General features: G+C 43.5%; 1 protein-coding gene and 1 long non-coding RNA gene across 2 annotated transcripts; one reads left to right on the top strand and one right to left on the bottom strand.

Annotated features, from left to right (window-relative positions):
• The first annotated feature begins 5,262 nt into the window (after positions 1 to 5,262).
• Positions 5,263 to 6,799, top strand: LOC139553129 (uncharacterized). The gene is made up of 2 exons (XR_011670603.1): positions 5,263 to 5,570; positions 5,810 to 6,799. It is a non-coding gene; the product is annotated as an uncharacterized lncRNA (long non-coding RNA).
• A 7,653-nt stretch (positions 6,800 to 14,452) lies between these two features.
• On the bottom strand, positions 14,453 to 19,589 carry rdh14a (retinol dehydrogenase 14a). The gene is made up of 2 exons (XM_071366716.1): positions 18,829 to 19,589; positions 14,453 to 15,363 (listed from the first exon to the last, which is right to left on the bottom strand). Exons 1-2 carry the CDS (start codon positions 19,066 to 19,068, stop codon positions 14,746 to 14,748), a joined length of 858 nt encoding a protein of 285 aa, XP_071222817.1. The 5' UTR covers positions 19,069 to 19,589; the 3' UTR covers positions 14,453 to 14,745.
• Between the last annotated feature and the right edge of the window lie 5,165 nt (positions 19,590 to 24,754).

Here is a 24,754-nt window from a genome sequence, read left to right as displayed (position 1 = left end):
CCTGCTACTTTACAGTAGAGCGGCGGGCTCCTCCTGAACTCTCCTGCTACTTTACAGTAGAGCACCAGGGCTCCTCCTGAACTCTCCTGCTACTTTACAGTAGAGCGGCGGGCTCCTCCTGAACTCTCCTGCTACTTTACAGTAGAGCGGCGGGCTCCTCCTGAACTCTCCTGCTACTTTACAGTAGAGCACCAGGGCTCCTCCTGAACTCTCCTGCTACTTTACAGTAGAGCACCAGGGCTCCTCCTGAACTCTCCTGCTACTTTACAGTAGAGCGCCAGGGCTCCTCCTGAACTCTCCTGCTACTTTACAGTAGAGCACCAGGGCTCCTCCTGAACTCTCCTGCTACTTTACAGTAGAGCGGCGGGCTCCTCCTGAACTCTCCTGCTACTTTACAGTAGAGCACCAGGGCTCCTCCTGAACTCTCATGCTACTTTACAGTAGAGCACCAGGGCTCCTCCTGAACTCTCCTGCTACTTTACAGTAGAGCGGCGGGCTCCTCCTGAACTCTCATGCTACTTTACAGTAGAGCGGCGGGCTCCTCCTGAACTCTCATGCTACTTTACAGTAGAGCGGCGGGCTCCTCCTGAACTCTCATGCTACTTTACAGTAGAGCACCAGGGCTCCTCCTGAACTCTCCTGCTACTTTACAGTAGAGCGGCGGGCTCCTCCTGAACTCTCATGCTACTTTACAGTAGAGCACCAGGGCTCCTCCTGAACTCTCCTGCTATTTTACAGTAGAGTGCCAGGGCTCCTCCTGAACTCTCATGCTACTTTACAGTAGAGCACCAGGGCTCCTCCTGAACTCTCCTGCTATTTTACAGTAGAGCGCCAGGGTCCTCCTGAACTCTCATGCTACTTTACAGTAGAGCGCCAGGGCTCCTCCTGAACTCTCCCGCTACTTTACAGTAGAGCACCAGGGCTCCTGAACTCTCCTACTACTTTACAGTAGAGCACCAGGGCTCCTGAACGCTCCTGATACTTTACAGTAGAGAACCAGGGCTCCTCCTGAACTCTCCCGCTACTTTACAGTAGAGCACCAGGGCTCCTGAACTCTCCTACTACTTTACAGTAGATCACCAGGGCTCCTCCTGAACTCTCCCGCTACTTTACAGTGGAGCACCAGGGCTCCTGAACTCTTCTACTGCTTTACAGTAGAGCACCAGGGCTCCTGAACTCTCCTACTGCTTTACAGTAGAGCACCAGGGCTCCTCCTGAACTGTCCTTCGACTTTACAGTAAACTCTTCCAGATGATTAACGAGCGCTGAGTGACACGCGTGACTCTTCACTGCTGCTCCTGTCCTGGCTTTCACTAGAACACAATGCTCTGTGCTACATGGACTGGAACTCTCACTGCAAGCAGCTAAAACTGTACTGACCAATGAAGCCATTGACAAACGATCTCAAATTAACTCACCATATGTAACTCAAAATAACTCACCGTATCTAACTCCAAACTGTACTGACCCAGAAAGCCATTGAAAAACCCAGCAAATAACTGCAAAGTCTACTTTAGAGTGTCAAAGCAGACCGTATTGATGAATGCCAGTGGTTATGTCGACTATAAATAATGTCAATGTCACTTCAGGAGAATGTGAGGCTTTTGGCATTACACTGATTCCACACCACCTGCGTTGTGTGCAAGAGTGTTGCTAAATAAATCTACCGAAATTCCATTCCATGAAGGCAAACTCCGCATGAAATGACTGTGAATGTCTATGGTTATTCAAGAGACTATTCAAGGATACCTTTTTAAAAATACATTTTTTGGGGGTATTTTATTGTTTTATGGACAGTGATAGTCAGAAAGAAGAGGGGAGACAGAGAGGAAGGGCAGATGAGATTCGTACCCATCTCGCCAGAGGTATATGTGGCCTGGAGTCTGGGGACTCCTGCACATTCAAGGATCGTTTTTTTATTTTTGCATTTGTTTCACCTTTCCTCACCAATCCTAGAAATGTGAGCTGTCTAATGGGGTCACGGCACTAACGTAAGAAGTCAATACCACCTACTACCTGGATTCACCAGCATTCTGCACCCCAAAGGATAAGAGGCAAGGCAACATTAGTGAGGCCCAGCTGGCTATCTACTGTAGGTCTTCTACACCATGTTTGACTGAGTGTTGAGGCAGGATAGCAAAACAAGAACTGAACTGATATGTCAAATGTCTCAAACCATGAGCCTTGCAGTAGAAATGGAAGACTTAACACCTAACATGGTCTAAGTCACACCATAACACTACACTAAAACGAGCATAAAGAACCTGTGTTATTGGCACCAGCCCGGACCATAAATGTAACTACATTTCACAACATCCATATATTTATCCAACTCAGTGAACTTTCATATGTGATGAGTGAGAACATACTGTGTGTATATATATATATATATGGGTATTTTACTCTGTTGTGCTGATGTTTTCATTACTGAGTCCTACCCTATGATTAATTGCAAAATGTCCCATATGTGCAACAATGCCATCAATAACCTTGCATTCGAGCTTAAATCTACACTGCCATAGCATTTAAAAGGTAGACAGAGTATTAACAGTAGACAGAGTATTTTACATACATATCCCCACTGATCCGAATACCCTTCTTATCACTCAGCAATTACTCCATTTGAAACCTTGCGTTAGTAATCATTACAAATCGCAATGGCACAATAAACCACCAGAGTTATGACAGCATAGAATAATTCATTATGGACATGGGGAGAAGTTGAAAAGTTCAATAGAGGGGTCTGTGTGGAGCTTTATACAGTGGTGGATGTACAGGATACTCTGGGCTAAGCAAAAATAACGCCACTGTTTTCCTTGTACTTGTGGTTGGCTTGGCCCGCGGCCAGGAGGTATTTAGGACTGGCACATAACTGGCACATTCGTCACGATGGAAAATGAAGCCGGACCAGAGAAGGTTACATTGACAGCACGACCGAGAGACACCTAACTTGAGGTTAGTTCATGCTTCCATAATGTTTATGTGACAGAATGCTCAAGAGGACAGTTAACATTCCTACCCATCTTAGACCGCAGTGAAGTCTTATGTGTGTGTGAGGTATCTGAAAGAAGGCTTTTACAGAATACCCTATGGGCCTTTGTTAGAGCTACGATGAAACCTCAAGCAATCAGTGCTCTTGTAATGCCCTGAAATGCATCGTTTTTCCAACACTACATGCAATCGTTTGCGGTATACTTCTTGAAATCAGCAATGGATGGGAGAGTTTGCCTGCCACTAATTTCGCCAAACCGCCTAGTCGTTGTGTTCCCATGGGGTGACTCAGCAGCTGAGAAATTAACTGTGTTTTAAACCTGGCTGAGAGCAGGAACACACAGTAAAGAAACCGACCCGTTGGACTGCATGCTTGATGTGAGGCACCGATTTTTCCCATGTTGATGCAATGATTATGTGGTTTAGTAAAGTGAGCCACGAGACGTTCTGTTTGTTTACACCGGTTAGGCTATTTTTACCAGGAAACTTTTGTTTTCACAGTAGAGTTGAGTCACACTGTAACCCTAGCAACAGTTTTTTCCCCCCTTGCCTATTTTAAGTTTAAAAAGTGTATTTAACCTTTTATTTAACTAGGCAAAATCAGTTAAGAACAAATTCTTATTTACAATGATGGCCTACCCCGGCGAAAACCCTCCACTAACGCGGACGATGCTGGGCCAATTGTGCGCCGGCCCTATGGGACACCCGATCACGGCCGGTTGTGATACAGCTCGGAATCGAACCAGGGTCTGTAGTGACTCCTCTAGCACTGAGATGCAGTGCCTTAGACCGCTGCAGCACTCGGGAGCCCCTCTACTATTGCAATGCCTATGTATTGCATTGATATAGTATGAAAGAAAAATCAAGCCCGCAAGTGCTGGTAGTCATCCTCTCCTTTTAATCGGTATCTAAATTGGAAGCCCAGCTGAGTATAAAAACTTACACAAAAAAATTATGTAAAGCAGTCTGGATTCAAAAGTAAAATACAGATCTTCTCAAGTGATATTGTTGCAATATAAATTGAATTGAAGTGTGTGACCTATTTTAAGACGTTTCGGAACGCAACAGTCCAAAACTGAGAGATGCCGGATCCTGTTCCGACAGGAGCAATGCTAACAACATATTGTAAAGGAACAGATGACGATCAACAACGATCTTGGATGTGTCCTTTGCACTCACTTTAATCTAGGCAACTGTTTCGGAAATAAGACTAGCTACCTGCACAACTTGATTGTCAAGTAATTTTGGGAAAACTCCTGTCTCATGGATTATGTAAATTATTATTCCTATCTGGCTGTATAAAAGTCTCCCTGAATCTCTGAGAGAGATTGAACCAAGAGACCCTGCAGACACTGGACACTGACTCTCCTCATCAGTTATCTGGGTAAGACCGGCAGGCAGCCTAGCGGTAAGACCGACAGGCAGCCTAGCGGTAAGACCGTTAGGCAGCCTAGCGGTAAGACCGTCAGGCAGCTTAGCGGTAAGACCGTCAGGCAGCTTAGCGGTAAGACCGTCAGGCAGCCTAGCGATAAGACCGACAGGCAGCCTAGCGGTAAGACCGACAGGCAGTCTAGCGGTAAGACAGACAGGCAGCCTAGCGGTAAGACCGGCAGGCAGCCTAGCGGTAAGACCGGCAGGCAGCCTAGCGGTAAGACCGGCAGGCAGCCTAGCGGTAAGACCGGCAGGCAGCCTAGCGGTAAGACCGGCAGGCAGCCTAGCGGTAAGACAGTGACACTTTGGAGTTGCACTGTATACTCAAGTAATTTGATCATTCTTAGATTTATTGAGTTACAACCTTTGGACTTCACAATGATGGTAAGACATTACATTTATTTGTTTTCTTATTACATATTGTTTATGTGAACTTCAACATTAAACTGGTAGATAGATGTTTTGTTTGAAACTTGATAAAATTATAGTTTAAAGGAGCAATTTGCAATTAGAAATATAACAATGCAACACCCCACCACTGTTTTGGTAAACGGCTGAGGGATGGTGCTGGAGAAATGTAACCACTCTCAAATTTTGGACTGTGACGAAGTCCAACGTCTCAACTGAGGGTTCCATTTGCACCATCTGCCCCTCTGTCACCTGTCCAGGCCTAGTGTGACATGGACACTGATTGCGAAAAGTTGACTGAGAGTAGCACATCACTATTTCTGTATCTTTGACATCCTTACAAATACAGAAAAATACAGTAGCTCTCTCCTCTCTCTCTCATATCTCCTCTCTCTCTCTCCCCCCCCCCCCCCTCTCTCTCTGTACCAGAAGAAAATGGATGGCACTGTGAACTTCTACAGACCCTGGGACCAGTACAAAACTGGTTCTGGGAACATCTGGAGAGTACTGGCTGGGTGAGACTTTACTTCAAAGAAACATGCTATATCTGGAGAGCACCGGCTGGATAAAAGTTTACTTCATAGAAATTACTTCATAAAAAATTATTCAGGACCGGAGAACATCCACCTCCTTACTAAGAAGGAAGAAGGGTGGACATGGAGGACTTTGAGAGAAACAGAGAGACTCAGAGGTTGATGGCTACAAGATGCACGTCACTGGCTTCCAAAATGGAAGTGCAGGTGAGTGAGGAATTAGATATGTTGTTTTTGGGAATATTAACACAAAAGTCACTGCTCCATCGTCATAGTTTTCTGGGAGCACATGCACTGTGTTTCTGTGTTTGTCCTATAAACCTCAGAGAAAATGTTCACCAATACTTTATTTGGCTGTAATGACATACCCCTATGCAAAACAGGAGTAACACTCATAAACACAGGACAAATGGACTCATGAACATTTTTTTTCTCTGTTTTTCAAGGGACTCACTGAAGCTTCTTACCGGGTAGAAATTCTCCGCCTTCGACAAAGACAATGACGCTCCGCCTCAGAAGTTACTATGCGGCATTTTGGTATATGAGTTGCCACAATGCAAACATCAACAGATTGTACTTATGGGGAAAGACACAATATGTTACTACTGGTGTTAACTGTGCTACGTGGAAAAGTTATTTTCTTGGATTTTTCTTGGCCATCTCTATGAAGGTCAGACCAGTGTCAGACCACTGAAGAGAAGCAGCCAGCAGGGTCTCCCAATGTCTGTTGCAGGGACTTCGACCCGCTACTCTGACATTACAGTATCTCATTAATCATCCAATCATTGTCACCTGTATCAGATGAGACGTGGAATATCTGTTTTATAAATGTTATGTGTGTTTCTGACCTGACAACTTTAACTTTATCTACAAACATTGTGTTGATGATGAGCAGAACCCTGCCTTCTGGCAATGCAGCTAAATGTTTAATGGTTATCACATTTATCTTTATTGTCCTCTTGTTGTGTAATGCAACCGTATGCAACCATATGCAGTCATTACAGTCCGCACATTCCATACAGATTTTCAGTACCCTTCATAATGACTATGTTGCAGACTGCACTCTCGTATCTGAAACAATCATGTCTAGCGTCAAATGTTTTGATGAAGGGGCCTGCTTCGTGTTACGGAGAGGCAATAGCTAGTGGAGTAGTCTCTCAAATGCAGGTCCTTTGGCAGTTATCATTGCCAGACCGAATGCCTCGAATAGCATGTCATTAGCTACTTTGACCCTGCATGACACAATAATTGCAGCACTAAAGGAAGGCAATGGAAAGGATCTGAATGTCATGCGTAGCGTGAAGTCCCTAAGCGGAATGAAGGTATGTTTACATTTGCTGACTAAAATGAGGACTGTTGTTTATGGACTATCCAGTATGAATATATTTTTTAACACTTTTTGATCACGAGCAAAATACACCCAATAAATAAACGTATGAACAAAGGTATTTTAATAATGTTTTAGGTAAGGGACCAAAACTACCTCTTTGAACACAATTCATACAAAATTATGTGGACACCCCTTCAAATGAGGGGATTTGGCTATTTCAGCCACACCCATTGCTGACAGGTGTAGAGTATACAATTGAGCACACAGCCATGCAATCTCCATAGACAAACATTGGCAGTAAAATGGCCTTAATGAAGAGCTCAGTGACTTTTAACTTGGCACCGTCATAGTATGCCACCTTTCCAACAAGTCAGTTCGTCAAATTTCTGCCCTGCTAGAGCTGCCCCGGTCAACTGTAAGTGCTGTTATTGTGAAGTGGAAACGTCTAGGAGCAACAATGGCTCAGCCGCAAAGTGGTAGGCCACCCAAGCTGAATGCCGCAGCGTGTAGCACGTGCAACACTCACTACCGAGTTCCAACCTGCCTCTGGAAGCAACTTCAGCACAACTGTTCGTCAGGAGCTTCATGAAATGGGTTTCCATGGCCGACCAGCCGCGCACACAAGCCCGAAAATCACCATGCGCAATGCCAAGCATCGGCTGGAGCGGTGTAAAGCTCGCAGCCATTGGACTCCGGAGCAGTAGAAATGCGTTCTCTGGAGTGATGAATCAAGCTTCACCATCTGGCAGTCCGACAGAAGAATCTGGGTTTGGCGGATGCCAGGAGAACTCTGCCTGCCCCAATGCATAGTGCCAACTGTAAAGTTTGGTGGAGGAGGAATACTGGTCTGGGGCTGTTTTTCATGGTTCAGGCCCCTTAGTTCCAGTGAAGGGATATCTTAACGCTACAGCATACAATGACATTCTAGACTATTCTGTGCTTCCAACTTTGTGGCAACAGTTTGAGGAAGGCCCTTTCCTGTTTCAGCATGACAATGCCCCTGTGCACAAAGTGAGGTCCATACAGATATGGTTTGTCAAGTTCGGTGCGGAAGAACTTGACTGGCCGGGCACAGAGCCCTGATCTCAACCCCATCGAACACCTTTGGGATGAATTGGAACGCCGACTGCGAGCCAGGCCTAATCGCCCAACATCAGTGCCCGACCTCACTAATGTTGCTGAATGAAAAGCAAGTCCCCGAAGCAATGTTCCAACATCTAGTGGAAAGCCTTCCCAGAAGAGTGCAGGCTGTTATAACAGCAAAGGGGCGACCGACTCCATATTAATGCCCATAATTTTGGAATGAGATGTTTGACGAGTAGGTGTCCACATACTTCTGGTCATACAGTGTACGTGATGTTTGGCCTGTATATGGCCTGTATATGGCCTGTATTTGGCCTGTATATGGCCTGTATATGGCCTGTATTTGGCCTGTATATGGCCTGTATATGGCCTGTATATGGCCTGTATTTGGCCTGTATATGTCCTGTATATGGCCTGTATATGGCCTGTATTTGGCCTGTATATGGCCTGTATATGGCCTGTATTTGGCCTGTATATGGCCTGTATATGGCCTGTATTTGGCCTGTATATGGCCTGTATATGGCCTGTATTTGGCCTGTATATGGCCTGTATATGGCCTGTATATGGCCTGTATATGGCCTGTATTTGGCCTGTATATGGCCTGTATATGGCCTGTATATGGCCTGTATATGGCCTGTATATGGCCTGTATATGGCCTGTATATGGCCTGTATTTGGCCTGTATATTGCCTGTATATGGCCTGTATATGGCCTGTATATGGCCTGTATTTGGCCTGTATATGTATGTGTTTCATTAGATTTAACGAGCGATACATTAGCTATCTAACTTAATGAACCTCATTCCATTCAACACGATAGTAATAATCATATATGCCATTTAGCAGACAGTTTTATCCTAGGCGAATTACAGTCATGCGTGCATACATTTTAGGTATGGGTGGTCCCAGGATCGTACCCACCATCCTGGCGTTGCAAACAGCCTGCTGAAAGCCTCAGTGAATATATTGCATCTAGATTCTAAATGTAGGATGAAGGTCAATGGAGAACATATTAAGAAATATCTTACAGCTTCTCCATAAGTCTTTCAGTTTCTACATGATTTAGCCTGTGTGTTTGCATGGTCTTCACCGTTTGAGGTCTAACTATCCAGTGTTTGTGTTGGAGGTCATGCGGGTATTGATGTAGATTCTCCCATTAGTGCTTGGAACACTAAAATACAGTACCTTCCAAGAGTCCATCTGATGCAAATGTTTATTCACTTTGTAAATCACCCCAAAATGTTCCTCCAGGGATCAAATTTGAGAAACAATTGAAGCATGTTGCGTTACAAATGAGTTGCTGGTGGAATGTTTTCTTGTAAAATGCTGTTTGGTTTTTCCAAATTAGGTGTCTACATAAAATTCCCATCCGTCGCTCAGTCCCACCGGTAGCATTAGTGAAACATATTTACTTGTCTACGTTGTCAGTAGATGGGGATGTATATGACAAGGATTCGCTGTGTCCTTTGGGTGAAAAGTGAATTAGTAGAGGGAAATGATTGAGGGAAAAGAAAACATAAATTGGTAGAAGGTTCATTACACTTATTTGCGACTGCCATTAAATGTCAGAGAAATGCAGTGCCTTCATCCTGCTCTACCTATTGCTTGATTAGCTGTATCAAAACCAAGCATTCGAACCAGGGACTGTAGTGACACCTCTTGCACTGAGATGCAGTGCTTTAGACGGCTGGGCCACTTGGCAGCCCACATTCAGATGCTCTGGGCCAATACGGTGTAACTTTGCTGTAGCACCACTTCCAGCTCCATATCTGCCCTGCTTTAGTACACCCCAAGTTATCAGCTTGATTAGGCCATGCTTGACTTCCCTTCTTAGGAAAATCTACACATTTCCCATGAAAGATTTACACTCATTTAATCACAGCAATGTGTGAATAGCCCCCGTGTCATTGAATAACGTTGCAAATGACAGAAGTAAAAAGACGGCTGCGTGTTTTCCTTTGACATGCCAGAGAATCCAGATATGTCTTTAAACTGTGAGAGAAATGAACTGTGTTTCGAATCGTATGTCTAAACAGCAACGGCTAACTCAGGGGATGCTTTCGGAATCTGTGGATTTTCTTGGCGCTTTCGCTGAAGATGTTATATTTGCTTATCGTTTGGCCAGTTGCTGTCGTCACTTCGACTCGCACTGGAGCACTTCACCTCATTATAGAACGTCAAAAACGTCCTATATCCTCCTTCCTGTTGGATATCTTGGATAAACAAACCACTTGGCTTGAGAACCACGGGACTCCGTTTCAGAAGGGGAGGCGAGTTAATAGCTGTGTTGTCCCGAGCAGTTTCCCAGCTACTGGTTACGCTAGGCTAGGTCAATAAAACCCAATCCCCCAGAAATGTTCTCTCAAATTTTACAGGCACTCCGATTTATTTTCACTTTGTGTAAAACAAATGAGCAAGGCAATAAAGTAGATAGCATTTTTTTCATCTGGGGGGGGCCAAGTCCAACATAAATACATGACTGAATAAAAAATAATTGATGTAGCAAACAATGAAATAACAGTGAGACTATGGTTGTAATTCAATACCAGTGGAACGATATAACTAAAATGAGATCTGTAGCCTAATAATGTCAACTCTAATATACTGTATTCATTTTTTTTATTGAGTCGGTGTAATGGTGGAGAACTGAACATGACACGTTGTGCTACTCTGGGAATAACAAGTGAGTCTTAAGTTTGAGTTTCAAACTTACTCACCAGAAATGTCCCCCCCAAAAAGGAAATGAGATGCATTTATTTTCAGTTGCTGTATTGCATACGTACACATAACAGCATTTCAAACACAAATTTAACCAATGGAAATGCCCCCAGTGTAGCGCTACATGATAAAGAGGACATTCAAACACGCATTAGACTGTTTACTATACATTACACTGAGGTGGACAGCAATCAATTTAAATTGAATCTGCATGCACTGCCTTTCACAAAAGTTGTAATGTATTTGAAGATGCAATATGTACATTTTTGGGGGAATGCAACAAAATTCACATAGAAATGTCAATTATAGATCTGTCATTTTCATTGAAATCAAATCTAAGAAACAGTCATATGTTCTAACTGCGCTATTTCTATGCTTCCCATTTTTAAGTTTAATTTTTGTGTCTTTCACTTTCGGTTTTGTACACCAGCTTCAAACAGCTGAAAATATATTTTTGGTTATGGAAAAGATATTTCACAGCACTTCAGACGATACAACAATTCTCTACACTATACTTGCTTGTTTTCTCACAAACTGAAATTAGGCAAACTATAACAATTTTTGCAATCAGGAAACTGCAGAGTGATTTCTGCATAGCGCCTCTTTAAAAGGTAGTAACAGATTTTATTTGTTGATTGGAAAAGGGGGTTGGCTAACTAACTTTATGTTGGCTTACATAGAGCCTACACTGTAAGTCACACAATAAGGAATTGCAATACTTGGCAGCATAGATTGCCTCCCACTTGTGAGGCACCAATGCGGTATGCATCATTAAAAGGCACTATGTTCCAAAATTTGGCTTATTTTCTTTATTTGTTAAACAAACAAGATTTATCTTTAATGAGAAATGGCCTGAGACCTTTTTTCTCAGCGATAAAGATGGATCGGATAAACTCTGCTCTACCCTCGGATTTCCAACTTGTTTTCAGGCTTGTCGGTGCTCCTTCTAAATGATCCAGAAAATGCCCCTAATGGAAATTGCAGGTGGGAAACGCATTATAAATCTGGGGGTCTTGCTACCATTTCATTTTGGAGAGAAGCGGTTAATCTACAATTTAATATAGAGAGAAAACATTCCTGAGTAATTACTGTGCATTATAAAATACTGTGTACAGGACAAGCAGCTACCATGGCTGATTAGAGCCTAACTGGCTTCCAAAACGGCACCGATTTAGGACCCATTTCTCTCCGAAGTGAGTCTGTAAATGAAGCCAGTCCATAAGGTTTATTTAATTATGAGCGTACAATAATGGACCCTTGTATTTCGGCACTATGAGGAAAACTATCCAAACACACTGAAGGTGACGTACACCACCAAAACATCTGTGCAATTTCTCCCCTACCTGCTGTAAAAAGCATTTAAAAAAAAAAAAAAAGAAAGACATTAAAACAATAAATAATGAACTTTGAGTTGGTATGTTAACCACCTGTAATGTGAAAAGGCTACATTGGGGCAAAGCGGCGTGGAAGTTATTTACATTCGGCTCATCACTACCTCCATTAAAGCACAGAGCAGTTTGAAATGGGAGACAGAAAAACAACAATGATATGCAAGTCAATAATTGATTCATGGTCAGCTAGTAGATGTAGTCAGTGTGTCACAAGGTTTGAAAATCACTCATTAAAATAGGAGGCTACATTAGAGAAGTAATGAGACATTAGTTACCGTTAATTAAAACGGGATCATTCGGCATGACATGATCGGGTTCCCACGAGTGGCGCAGCGGTCTAAGGCACTGCATCTCAGGGTTTGATGCGTCACTACAGACACCCTGGTTTGATTCCAGGCTGTATCACAACCGGCCGTGATTCGGAATCCCATAGGGCAGTGCACAATTGGCCCAGCGTCGTCTGGGTTTGGCCGGTGTAAGCCATCATTGTAAATACGAATTTGTTCTTAACTGACTTGCCTAGTTAAATAAAGGTTAAATATATATATATATATTTTTTAATGACTGGTAGATTGCGTATCAGGCTACATTAGGTACATTGTGCAGTAGGCTAATTCAAGTCCATTCATATTGGCATAGTTTAATACATAAGAATTAGGCTGATCACAAAAACCCATCTCAGAATTCACTGATAATCACAGTGATAGGACTGCATCAAGACTTCTCTATAAGTCCCCTTGTAGCATGTCATAGTGTATTGTTTCACGTTGTGATGGTATGTTTCAGTTAATACCGTGTGTTTCATGTTGTGATGGTATGTTTCAGTTAATACCGTGTGTTTCACGTTGTGATGGTATGTTTCAGTTAATACCGTGTGTTTCACGTTGTGATGGTATGTTTCAGTTAATACCGTGTGTTTCACGTTGTGATGGTATGTTTCAGTTAATACCATGTGTTTCATGTTGTGATGGTATGTTTCAGTTAATACCGTGTGTTTCATGTTGTGATGGTATGTTTCATGTTGTGATGGTATGTTTCAGTTAATACCATGTGTTTCATGTTGTGATGGTATGTTTCAGTTAATACCGTGTGTTTCATGTTGTGATGGTATGTTTCATGTTGTGATGGTATGTTTCAGTTAATACCATGTGTTTCACGTTGTGATGGTATGTTTCAGTTAATACCGTGTGTTTCATGTTGTGATGGTATGTTTCATGTTGTGATGGTATGTTTCAGTTAATACCGTGTGTTTCACATTGTGATGGTATGTTTCAGTTAATACCGTGTGTTTCATGTTGTGATGGTATGTTTCAGTTAATACCGTGTGTTTCACGTTGTGATGGTATGTTTCAGTTAATACCGTGTGTTTCATGTTGTGATGGTATGTTTCAGTTAATACCGTGTGTTTCACGTTGTGATGGTATGTTTCAGTTAATACCGTGTGTTTCACGTTGTGATGGTATGTTTCAGTTAATACCGTGTGTTTCACGTTGTGATGGTATGTTTCAGTTAATACCGTGTGTTTCACGTTGTGATGGTATGTTTCAGTTAATACCGTGTGTTTCACGTTGTGATGGTATGTTTCAGTTAATACCGTGTGTTTTCACGTTGTGATGGTATGTTTCAGTTAATACCGTGTGTTTCATGTTGTGATGGTATGTTTCAGTTAATACCGTGTGTTTCACGTTGTGATGGTATGTTTCAGTTAACACCGTGTTGTGATGGTATGTTTCAGTTAATACCGTGTGTTTCATGTTGTGATGGTATGTTTCAGTTAATACCGTGTGTTTCACGTTGTGATGGTATGTTTCAGTTAATACCGTGTGTTTCATGTTGTGATGGTATGTTTCAGTTAATACTGTGTGTTTCACGTTGCGATGGTATGTTTCAGTTAATACCGTGTGTTTCACGTTGTGATGGTATGTTTCAGTTAATACCGTGTGTTTCATGTTGTGATGGTATGTTTCAGTTAATACCGTGTGTTTCATGTACATGGAGTATTGAACACCGGTCACTATAATAATGTTTACATACTGTTTCACCCACTTCATATGACCACTACCGTTCAAAAGTTTGGGGTCACTTAGAAATGTCCCTGTTTTTGAAAGAAAAACTCTTTTTTTTGTCCATTAAAATAACATCAAGTTGATCAGAAATACAGTGTAGACATTGTTAATGTTGTAAATGACTATTGTAACTGGAAATGGCAGATTTTTTATGGAATATCTACATAGGCGTACAGAGGTCCATTATCAGCAACCATCACTCCTGTGTTCCAATGGCACATTGTGTTAGCTAATCCAAGTTGATCATTTTAAAAGGCTAATTGATCATTAGAAAACCCTTTTGCAATTATGTTAATACAGCTGAAAACATGTGCTGATTAAAGAAGTAATACAACTGGCCTTCACTTGTTAAATCCACTACAATCAGGGTTGATGAAGGGGAGTGAGTGTTGTGTGTGTATTATTAGGTTTACTGCACTGTTGTGTATGTTACCAATACAATTTGATTTGATATTGTTATGGCATGTTTCAGTGTAACTTGACGTCACGTACGCAGAATCAAATGCAGGTACATTCAGCTTGAGATTATAGCAACAATCTCCCTTCACTTAGAGTTTAATATAATTGACGGCATGGTATAACAACATACCAGTGAAAAATAATTGTGTCAAGGCAATATAATCACAATGCATAGCAACAGGCATCCAGGGCACAGTTCTCTGCAGTACGAAGCAAAAAAACTCACTTCTCTTTGCATTCACACTACCCTTGCCTTTTGCTCGTTCACTTCACCTTTTTTGAGGTCCAAGTCCTCTTTGCGTTCACATTGGAGGGAGTGAAAGGTTGACGTTCTTTATCACATGGTTATGCCCACCATGACTTCACTAATATCCCAAAGTTTCCTGGCCACCTCTTGGTCCGTAGCTTTGGGCAGGAGTTTCTGCTCCTGGCAGTCCGCAAAGCACTTCCCCTGGACCTCCTCCACGTCGGGCGAGCAGGCCAGGTAGACCGAGGTCTGCGCCCCCTCCTCTGGGCTCTTGAAGAAGGCCCTGGATGCCAGCTCCCACAGGGGCTTGGCCAGGAGGGGGATATTGACATGCCTCCCCAGGTTAGTCCTCACTATCCCCGGGGTCAGTGCATTGACCGCCACCCCCGTCCCCTCGAGGCGGCGAGCCAGCTCGCAGGTGAAGAGGAGGTTGGCTAGCTTGCTTCGGCCATAGGCAAAGGCCTTGTCGTAGCGCCGTTCGCTACTCAGGTCGTCAAAGTCGATCTCGCCGTACTTGTAGAGTTTGGAGGAGACCACAACCACACGGCTGGGCGCAGAGCGCTTCAGGAGGTCCAGGAGGAGGTGGGTGAGGAGGAAGTGGCCGAGGTGGTTCACCCCGAACTGCATCTCGAAGCCATCCTCCGTCCTGGTATAAGGGCACTGGTAGATCCCTGCATTGTTGATCAGCACGTCAATCCTGGGCTCTTCCTGTTGGAAAACATACAAATAAAAATAAGATTGGTTACAAGTTTTAATAATGCTCCATGTTGCTGTAATGTTTATAGATGGGTTTATGTGTTATGACAGTGGTTCCCAACCTGGGGTACTAGCACCCTGGGGGTCCTATCCACAGGGGGTATTTGAAAAGAGTCATGAGACCATAGACCTACTGGTAAAATGTACTTCAGGGGTATTCAGTTGGTTGTACAGTAACTGAAAAAGGTTGGGAACCACTGCTTTCTTTAATAGGTACAGTTAAAGTAAGTTAGCTATTTATGACATGAGTGCATGTGCAATAAGCCCCAGATTTGACAAATCTCTTCCAAAAGGTTTATTTGGCTGTCCCCATAGGAGAACCCTTCTTGTCTTTTGGGTTCTCTCTGTGGAAGGGTTTTTACATGGAGCCAAATGGTTTCTACCTTGAACCAAAAAATGTTTTATTCACCTATGGGGACAGTCGAAAAATAGAACTTTTAGGTTCTAGATAGCACCTTTTTTTCCTAAGAGAGTAGAGTCTAGTGTGTAAGTGTGATGCAAATGTTATTGTACCTGTTATGTCTCTTCTATTTCTCTCTGCAACAGTTGTATTGCTAGCTAGCAAGCTGTTTCACCCCTTCCTCTTCGGGCAAACAAGTTAGCTTGTAGCTATTATAAATGTCACCTAGTCAAACCATAAATGTTCCATCTGGCTAATAGGCGTTATTAGGTAGGTAAGGTTAACCATAGCACAGATCATTTTTCCAACTAAGCTCACATATTGAATTGTTTTATACCATAGATCATTTAGCTATTTGATTTAGAATTTTAGGCCCACTTTACGTATAAAAGAAAATACTTAAAAAAATATTATGGTAATAAATGGTAAAAAAAATGATCACGTTGGTGTCTAGCCCAAAGTGCTGCAAGTCATCATGACACTCACCTGTCTCAATCAATGAGAGAAGATTTGAAATCGACAAGATGGCGGCGTACACATTGTTGGACGACACAACCATAGTAGGCCTGATTACCAACAATGATGAGATAGCCTACAGGGGGAGGTGAGGGCCCTGGCGGAATGGTGCCAGGACAATAACCGTCAACAAAACGAAGGAGCTGATAGTGGACTTCAGGAAAAAGCAGAGTGAGCACGCCCCTATCCACATTGACGGGACCGCAGCGAAGAAGGTGGAAAGTTTCAAGTTCCTACACATCAGCGAACACATCACTGACGATCTGAAATGGTCCACCCACACAGACAGTGTGGTGAAGGCGGCGCAACAGCGCCTCTTCGACCTCAGGAGGCTGAAGAAACTTGGCTTGGCCCCCCAAGACCCTCACAAATATTTACAGATGCACAATTGACCTACAGCACTTGATGTAACAGGGAGGCCAAAAAGATAATCAAGGACATCAACCAACCGAGCCACGGTCTGTTCACCCCGCTATCATCCAGAAGACCAGGTCAGTACAGGTGCCTCAAAGCTGGGACGAGAGACTGAAAAACAGCTTCTATCTCAAGGCCATCAGACTTTTAAATAGCCATCTCCAGCCAGCTACCACCCGGCTACTCAACCCTACACCTTCGAGGCTGCTGCCCTATATACATGGAATCACTGGTCACTTTAATAATGGAACACTATGGTACACGTGGTCCCGTGTAGCTCAGTTGGTAGAGCATGGCGCTTGCAACGCCAGGGTTGTGGGTTCATTCCCCACGGGGGGACCAGGATGAATATGTATGAACTTTCCAATTTGTAAGTCGCTCTGGATAAGAGCGTCTGCTAAATGACTTAAATGTAAATGTAACACTAGCCACTTTAAATAACATTTACATACTACTTTACTAATTTCATATGTATATACTGTATTCTATTCTACTGTATTTTAGTCAATGCCACTCCGACATTGCTTGTCCTAATATTGATATATTTCTTAATTCCATTATTTTACCTTTAGATGTATGTGTATTGTTGTGAAATGTAGATATTACTGCACGGTTGGAGCTAGGAACACAAGCATGTCACTAAACACGCAATAACATCTGCTAAATACAGTACCAGTCAAAAGTTGTACATTGTGGAATAATAGTGAAGACATAAACTATGAAATAACAAATATGGAAAAAAAAAGTGTTAAAAAACAAATCTAAATATATTTTAAATTCTTCAAAGAGGTCCCCTTTACCTTGATGACAGCTTTGCACACTCTTGGCATACTCTCAACCAGCTTCACCTGGAATGCTTTTCCAACAGTCTTGAAGGGAATTCCCACATATGGTGAGCACTTGTTGGCTGCTTTCCCTTCACTCTGCGGTCCAACTCCTCCCAAACGGTTGAGGTCGGGTGATTGTGGAGGCCAGACTCATCAGACCAAAAGGACTGATGTCCATTGCTCGTGTTTCTTGGCCCAAGCAAGTCTCTTCTTCTTATTGATGTCCTTTAGTAGTGGTTTCTTTGAAGCAATTCAACCATGAAGGCCTAATTCATGCAGTCTCCTCTGAACAGTTGATGTTGAGATGTGTTTGTTACTTGGAATACTGAAGCATTTATTTGGGCTGCAATTTCTGAGGCTGGTAACTCTAATGATCTTATCCTCTGCAGGAGAGGTAACTCAGGGTCTTCCTTTCCTGTGGCGGTCCTCATGAGAGCCAGTTTCATCATAGTGCTTGATGGTTTTTGCAACTGTTCTTGAAGAAACTTTTCAAAGTTCTTGAAATGTTCCGCATTGACTGACCCTCATGTCTTAAAGTAATGATGAACTGTCTTTTCTCTTTGCTTATTTGAGCTGTTTTTGCCATAATATGGACTTGGTCTTTTACCAAATAGGGCTACCTTCTGTATGCCACCCCTACCTTGTCACAACACAACTGATTGGCTCAAACACATTAAGAAGGAAATAAATTCCACAAATTAACTTTTAGCAAGGCACACCTGTTAATTGAAATGCATTCCAGGTGACTACCTCATGAAGCTGGTTGAGAGAATGCCAAGCGTGTGCAAAGCTGGTATCGAGGCAAAGGGTGGCTACTTTTCAAAACGAACCCCCTGCAAATAGACATGGAAGTTTATTAGACATGTGTTGTCTTCCAAGTCTGGAATTTAGGAATTATCGGCAATTAAAGGTTGGTCGGAAATGATCTGTGCAGCGCTTAACTTTACTTACCTAATAACGCCTATCAGCCAGCTGCAACAATAATGGTCTGACTAGGTGACATTTGTAATAGCTAGTTAGCTAACAGCTTTGATTTGTTTACATGTAGCTGGCAGCTTTTGGGCTAAGAGCAAAATAGTTGTGCAAGAAAAGCAGAGCCATATAACGTTAGTTAGCTAGCTACAGTGCTATGCAAGCTATCTATATATGCAGTATCAATCCTGGCTGGTGAGCTAGCTAAATTAGTAACTACGTATGCTATGCTAAAAACAGTTAGCTAGCTTGACCAGATCTCATCTCACGTCTGAATGGACAGATTACCTTGATGATGTCTTCACAGAAACTGTGCACGGATTTCAGTGACGCGAGGTCCAGGTACTTGATGAGGAGTTCTCCCGAATCTGGACCAGTCTCCAGTCGAATCTCCTGTGCCGCTTCCTCAGTCCTCTTCATGTCCCTGCAAGCCATGATCACCCGACCCCCGCGCCTCAGTAGTTCAACTGTTGTGGCTTTGCCTATGCCACTGTTAGCACCAGTCACTATTATAGTTTTTCCACGCATAATTTGGAAGGATACAGTCAAAGACAGTACAGTATAAAGACAGGCTAAAACTGCTTCTCCAATAAAAATCCCTGATCACACTTGTACAGGCGACGTTGGCAAGCAAAGCTCATGCGTAGAAGCACGTCATCCGGTCATCTATCCCATGTGCAGACCGTCAAATCAAAGCCCCTACTTCGATATATAGTTGTTTTTTGACTAAAATAAAAACTTGTCAGTTTGTCACTTTCACGAAGTTGGAGTAATAACATGTTCAACTACTTAAAGACATTGGCTCCAATCTAGGTTGTGCCTTTAGCTTTCGAGAAAAATAACAACTAAGGAAGCATTTTTCACTTCTCTCATTGATTTCTCAAACCCTAATCCCCTGCCTGGTCTGTTAATAAGGAAGCGTTACAGGAAATATCGCGACGTTGCGCTTGTGGTTTTAGAAAATGTTATACAGTTCCTAATCGATGACTGCAATGTCTACCTTTATCACGAAGAGAAGATAAACTAACCTCTGTGGAAGTCCATAACAACTGGACTAAACACTACATTACCCAGAATGCGAAGCAAACGTCAAGCAGTGGTGGCACGAAAGGTCCCTCTTTCAAAATAAAAGTCAACAATCAAATCCATTTGAAAATAGTAAAAATAAAGAAAAACCCTGGAATGTGTAGGTGTATCCAAACTTTCGACTGGTACTGTATGTGTACTTGTTTATTCATGTCCCCCCTCGTTGTTAATTTGTACTTTGCAGTGGAGTTGGCGTATAAAGGCAGTAGAATATTTGGTTATGCAACTTTTTCCTGGGATTATTTTATTTATTTATTTTATTTTTATTTCACCTTTATTTAACCAGGTAGGCTAGTTGAGAACAAGTTCTCATTTGCAACTGCGACCTGGCCAAGATAAAGCATAGCAGTGTGAACAGACAACACAGAGTTACACATGGAGTAAACAATAAACAAGTCAATAACATGGTAGAAAAAAAAGAGAATCTATATACAATGTGTGCAAAAGGCATGAGGTAGGCAATAAATCGAATAATTACAATTTAGCAGATTAACACTGGAGTGATAAATCATCAGATGATCATGTGCAAGAAGAGATACTGGTGTGCAAAAGAGCAGAAAAGTAAATAAATAAAAGCAGTATGGGGGGTGAGGTAGGTAAATTGGGTGGGTAGTTTACAGATGGACTATGTACAGCTGCAGCGATCGGTTAGCTGCTCGGATAGCAGATTTTTAAAGTTGTTGAGGGAGATAAAAGTCTCCAACTTCAGAGATTTTTGCAATTCGTTCCAGTCGCAGGCAGCAGAGAACTGGAAGGAAAGGCGTCCAAATGAGGTTTTGGCTTTAGGGATGATCAGTGAGATACACCTGCTGGAGCGCGTGTTGAGGGTGGGTGTAGCCATCGTGACCAGTGAACTGAGATAAGGCGGCACTTTACCTAGCATAGCCTTGTAGATGACCTGGAGCCAGTGGGTCTGACGACGAACATGTAGCGAGGGCCAGCCGACTAGGGCATACAGGTCGCAGTGGTGGGTCGTATAAGGTGCTTTAGTAACAAAACGAATGGCACTGTGATAAACTGCATCCAGTTTGCTGAGTAGAGTATTGGAAGCTATTTTGTAGATGACATCGCCGAAGTCGAGGATCGGTAGGATAGTCAGTTTTACTAGGGTAAGTTTGGCGGCGTGAGTGAAGGAGGCTTTGTTGCGGAATAGAAAGCCGATTCTTGCTTTGATTTTGGATTGGAGATGTTTGATATGAGTCTGGAAGGAGAGTTTGCAGTCTAGCCAGACACCTAGGTACTTATAGATGTCCACATATTCTAGGTCGGAACCGTCCAGGGTGGTGATGCTAGTCGGGCGTGCGGGTGCAGGCAGCGAACGGTTGAAAAGCATGCATTTGGTTTTACTAGCGTTTAAGAGCAGTTGGAGGCCACGGAAGGAGTGTTGTATGGCATTGAAGCTCGTTTGGAGGTTAGATAGCACAGTGTCCAAGGAAGGGCCGGAAGTATATAGAATGGTGTCGTCTGCGTAGAGGTGGATCAGGGAATCGCCCGCAGCAAGAGCAACATCATTGATGTATACAGAGAAAAGAGTCGGCCCGAGAATTGAACCCTGTGGTACCCCCATAGAGACTGCCAGAGGACCGGACAACATGCCCTCCGATTTGACACACTGAACTCTGTCTGCAAAGTAGTTGGTGAACCAGGCAAGGCAGTCATTAGAAAAACCGAGGCTACTGAGTCTGCCGATAAGAATATGGTGATTGACAGAGTCGAAAGCCTTGGCCAGGTCGACGAAGACGGCTGCACAGTAATGTCTTTTATCGATGGCGGTTATGATATCGTTTAGTACCTTGAGCGTGGCTGAGGTGCACCCATGACCGGCTCGGAAACCGGATTGCACAGTGGAGAAGGTACGGTGGGATTCGAGATGGTCAGTGATCTGTTTGTTGACTTGGCTTTCGAAGACCTTAGATAGGCAGGGCAGGATGGATATAGGTCTGTAACAGTTTGGGTCCAGGGTGTCTCCCCCTTTGAAGAGGGGGATGACCGCGGCAGCTTTCCAATCCTTGGGGATCTCAGATGATACGAAGGAGAGGTTGAACAGGCTGGTGATAGGGGGTGCGACAATGGCGGCGGACAGTTTCAGAAATAGGGGGTCCAGATTGTCAAGCCCAGCTGATTTGTATGGGTCCAGGTTTTCCAGCTCTTTCAGAACATCTGCTATCTGGATTTGGGTAAAGGAGAAGCTGGGGAGGCTTGGGCGAGTAGCAGCGGGGGGGGCGGGGCTGTTGGCCAAGGTTGGAGTCGCCAGGAGGAAGGCATGGCCAGCCATTGAGAAATGCTTGTTGAAGTCTTCGATTATCACGGATTTATCGGTGGTGACCGTGTTACCTAGCCTCAGTGCAGTGGGCAGCTGGGAGGAGGTGCTCTTGTTCTCCATGGACTTTACAGTATCCCAGAACTTTTTGGAGTTAGAGCTACAGGATGCAAATTTCTGCTTGAAAAAGCTGGCCTTTGCTTTCCTGACTGACTGCGTGTATTGGTTCCTGACTTCCCTGAACAGTTGCATATCGCGGGGGCTCTTCAATGCTATTGCAGTTCGCCACAAGATGTTTTTGTGCTGGTCGAGGGCAGTCAGGTCTGGAGTGAACCAAGGGCTATATCTGTTCTTGGTTCTGCATTTTTTGAACGGAGCATGCTTGTCTAATATGGTGAGGAAGTAACATTTAAAGAATGACCAGGCATCCTCAACTGACGGGATGAGGTCAATATCCTTCCAGGGTACCCGGGCCAGGTCGATTAGAAAGGCCTGCTCGCAGAAGTGTTTTAGGGAGCGTTTGACAGTGATGAGGGGTGGTCGTTTGACCGCGGACCCGTGGCGGATACAGGCAATGAGGCAGTGATCGCTGAGATCTTGATTGAAGACAGCAGAGGTGTATTTGGAGGGCAGGTTGGTCAGGATAATGTCTATTAGGGTGCCCATGTTTACGGATTTAGGGTTGTACCTGGTGGGTTCCTTGATGATTTGTGTGAGATTGAGGGCATCAAGCTTGGATTGTAGGACTGCCGGGGTGTTAAGCATATCCCAGTTTAGGTCACCTAACAGAACAAACTCTGAAGCTAGATGGGGAGCGATCAATTCACAGATGGTGTCCAGGGCACAGCTGGGAGCTGAGGGGGGTCGGTAGCAGGCGGCAACAGTGAGAGACTTATTTCTGGAGAGATTCATTTTTAAAATTAGAAGTTCGAACTGTTTGGGCATAGACCTGGAAAGTATGACAGAACTTTGCAGGCTATCTCTGCAGTAGATTGCAACTCCTCCCCCTTTGGCAGTTCTATCTTGACGGAAAGTGTTATAGTTGGGTATGGAAATCTCAGAATTTTTGGTGGCCTTCCTAAGCCAGGATTCGGACACGGCAAGGACATCAGGGTTGGCAGAGTGTGCTAAAGCGGTGAGTAAGGCAAACTTAGGGAGGAGGCTTCTGATGTTGACATGCATGAGGCCAAGGCTTTTTCGATCACAGAAGTCAACAAATGAGGGTGACTGGGGACATGCAGGGCCTGGGTTTACCTCCACATCACCCGAGGAACAGAGGAGTAGTAGGATGAGGGTGCGGCTAAAGGCTATCAAAACTGGTCGCCTAGAGCGTTGGGGACAAAGAATAAAAGGAGCAGATTTATGGGCGTGGTAGAATAGATTCTGGGCATAATGTGCAGACAGGGGTATGGTGGGGCGTGGGTACAGCGGAGGCAAGCCCAGGCACTGGGTGATGATAAGAAGGTTGTATCTCTGGACATGCTGGTCTCAATGGGTGAGGTCACCGCATGTGTGGGGGGTGGGACCAAGGAGGTATCAGAGGTACGGAGAGTGGAACTACAGGGTCCATTGCAAACCAAAACAATGATAATGATAACTAGCCTGAACAACAGTATGCAAGGCATATTGATATTTGAGAGAGACATACAATAAGGCATAAAGTGATTGCAGGTCTTGATTGGGAGAGCTAGCTAAAACAACAGGTAAGATAACAGCAGCAATAACAGGGTGCTAGTCTAACACAGCAACAACAGGTAAAAGTGGTATGTCATGTGTTTTGACAATATTTTACTGTCTGCTATGTTCGCAAGTTTACGTCACTGTACGTAACGCCTGGCTGTCATTGAGAAAGTTGACTAGCCCAGGCTCATAGGCTATACTGTAGATGTCTATTTCATACTGTACATTGGATTTACATTATATTGTAGTATGTCATTCATGATATTATTGTTATATTGTGCCCTGTCTACTGTACCCATGTGGAAGAGAGGAGTTTGGCATATTAGGGAAGCACAGCATTTGTTTATGGAAGTTTTTCCTGTCGGATAATAAAAGTTCAACACCAACCCTTTAGTCATACATATGTAAACTGATCAATGCAGAGGCAATCTACACTCGTCACACAGAGCTAGCAGCACCGGCGAGCTGTCACCAGATACCTACGGATGGGGCAGTTGGTCCTTGGCGTGTAGAACTTGCATTGAAATTTCCGCAAAGCCTCCAAGAAGCATTTCAGTGGACCCTGTAGATACTGATACTGGCTTTACCATGTCATATGTGGCTGTTTAACTTTCTGCTGGCTAATTTAAACTGTCACTTCCTTGTTCATAAATGAAAAATATATAGTACATTGCACGGCCTACATTCTTTACAAATGGGGGAGAAAACATTCAGAACCCCATTCAGAACCCCAATCAGAACCACTGACTATTGGATAAAATGATCTGGGCAGGAGGCTTGTTCTCAAACTCAATCTCATGATAAAAAAAGTCCAGGGTGGATTCCCCGTCAAAAGCAACGCGCAACTGAGTTCCACTCCGTTTGTTTTCCCTGTCATAGGAAAACATTGTGGCTGCTGCAATCACTGTCAATCAAGTGAATGTTGATACGTATTTTTAAATGTTGTATAACATTTTTGTGAATATATATATATATATATATATTTTTTCTTTAAATGTTTTTGTCAAGCCCTGATTTGTTTCACCTGTCCTTGTGATTGTCTCCACTCCCTCCAGGTAAATTAAATGTATTTACAAAGCACTTTTTACAAGTACTTACACAGACAGCCCAGGTTAAACCTGGAAGAGCAAGCAATGCAGATGTAGAAGCATGGTAGATAGGAAAAACTCCCTAGTAAGGTAGGAACCT

Source organism: Salvelinus alpinus, chromosome 25 (assembly GCF_045679555.1).
Source record: "Salvelinus alpinus chromosome 25, SLU_Salpinus.1, whole genome shotgun sequence".
In the NCBI taxonomy this organism is placed as follows: Eukaryota; Metazoa; Chordata; class Actinopteri; order Salmoniformes; family Salmonidae; genus Salvelinus; species Salvelinus alpinus.
The sequence above is the reverse complement of the archived record's forward strand: the minus strand, read 5'-3'. Positions and strand labels throughout refer to the sequence as shown.

Excerpts from the sequence above, each read along its gene's own strand:
- rdh14a (XM_071366716.1), bottom strand. The coding sequence starts at position 19,068 with ATGCGTGGAAAAACTATAATAGTGACTGGTGCTAACAGTGGCATAGGC. Across the intron at positions 15,364-18,828 it reads TCTGTGAAGACATCATCAAG|GAAGAGCCCAGGATTGACGT; the intron begins GTAATCTGTCCA and ends GTTTTCCAACAG.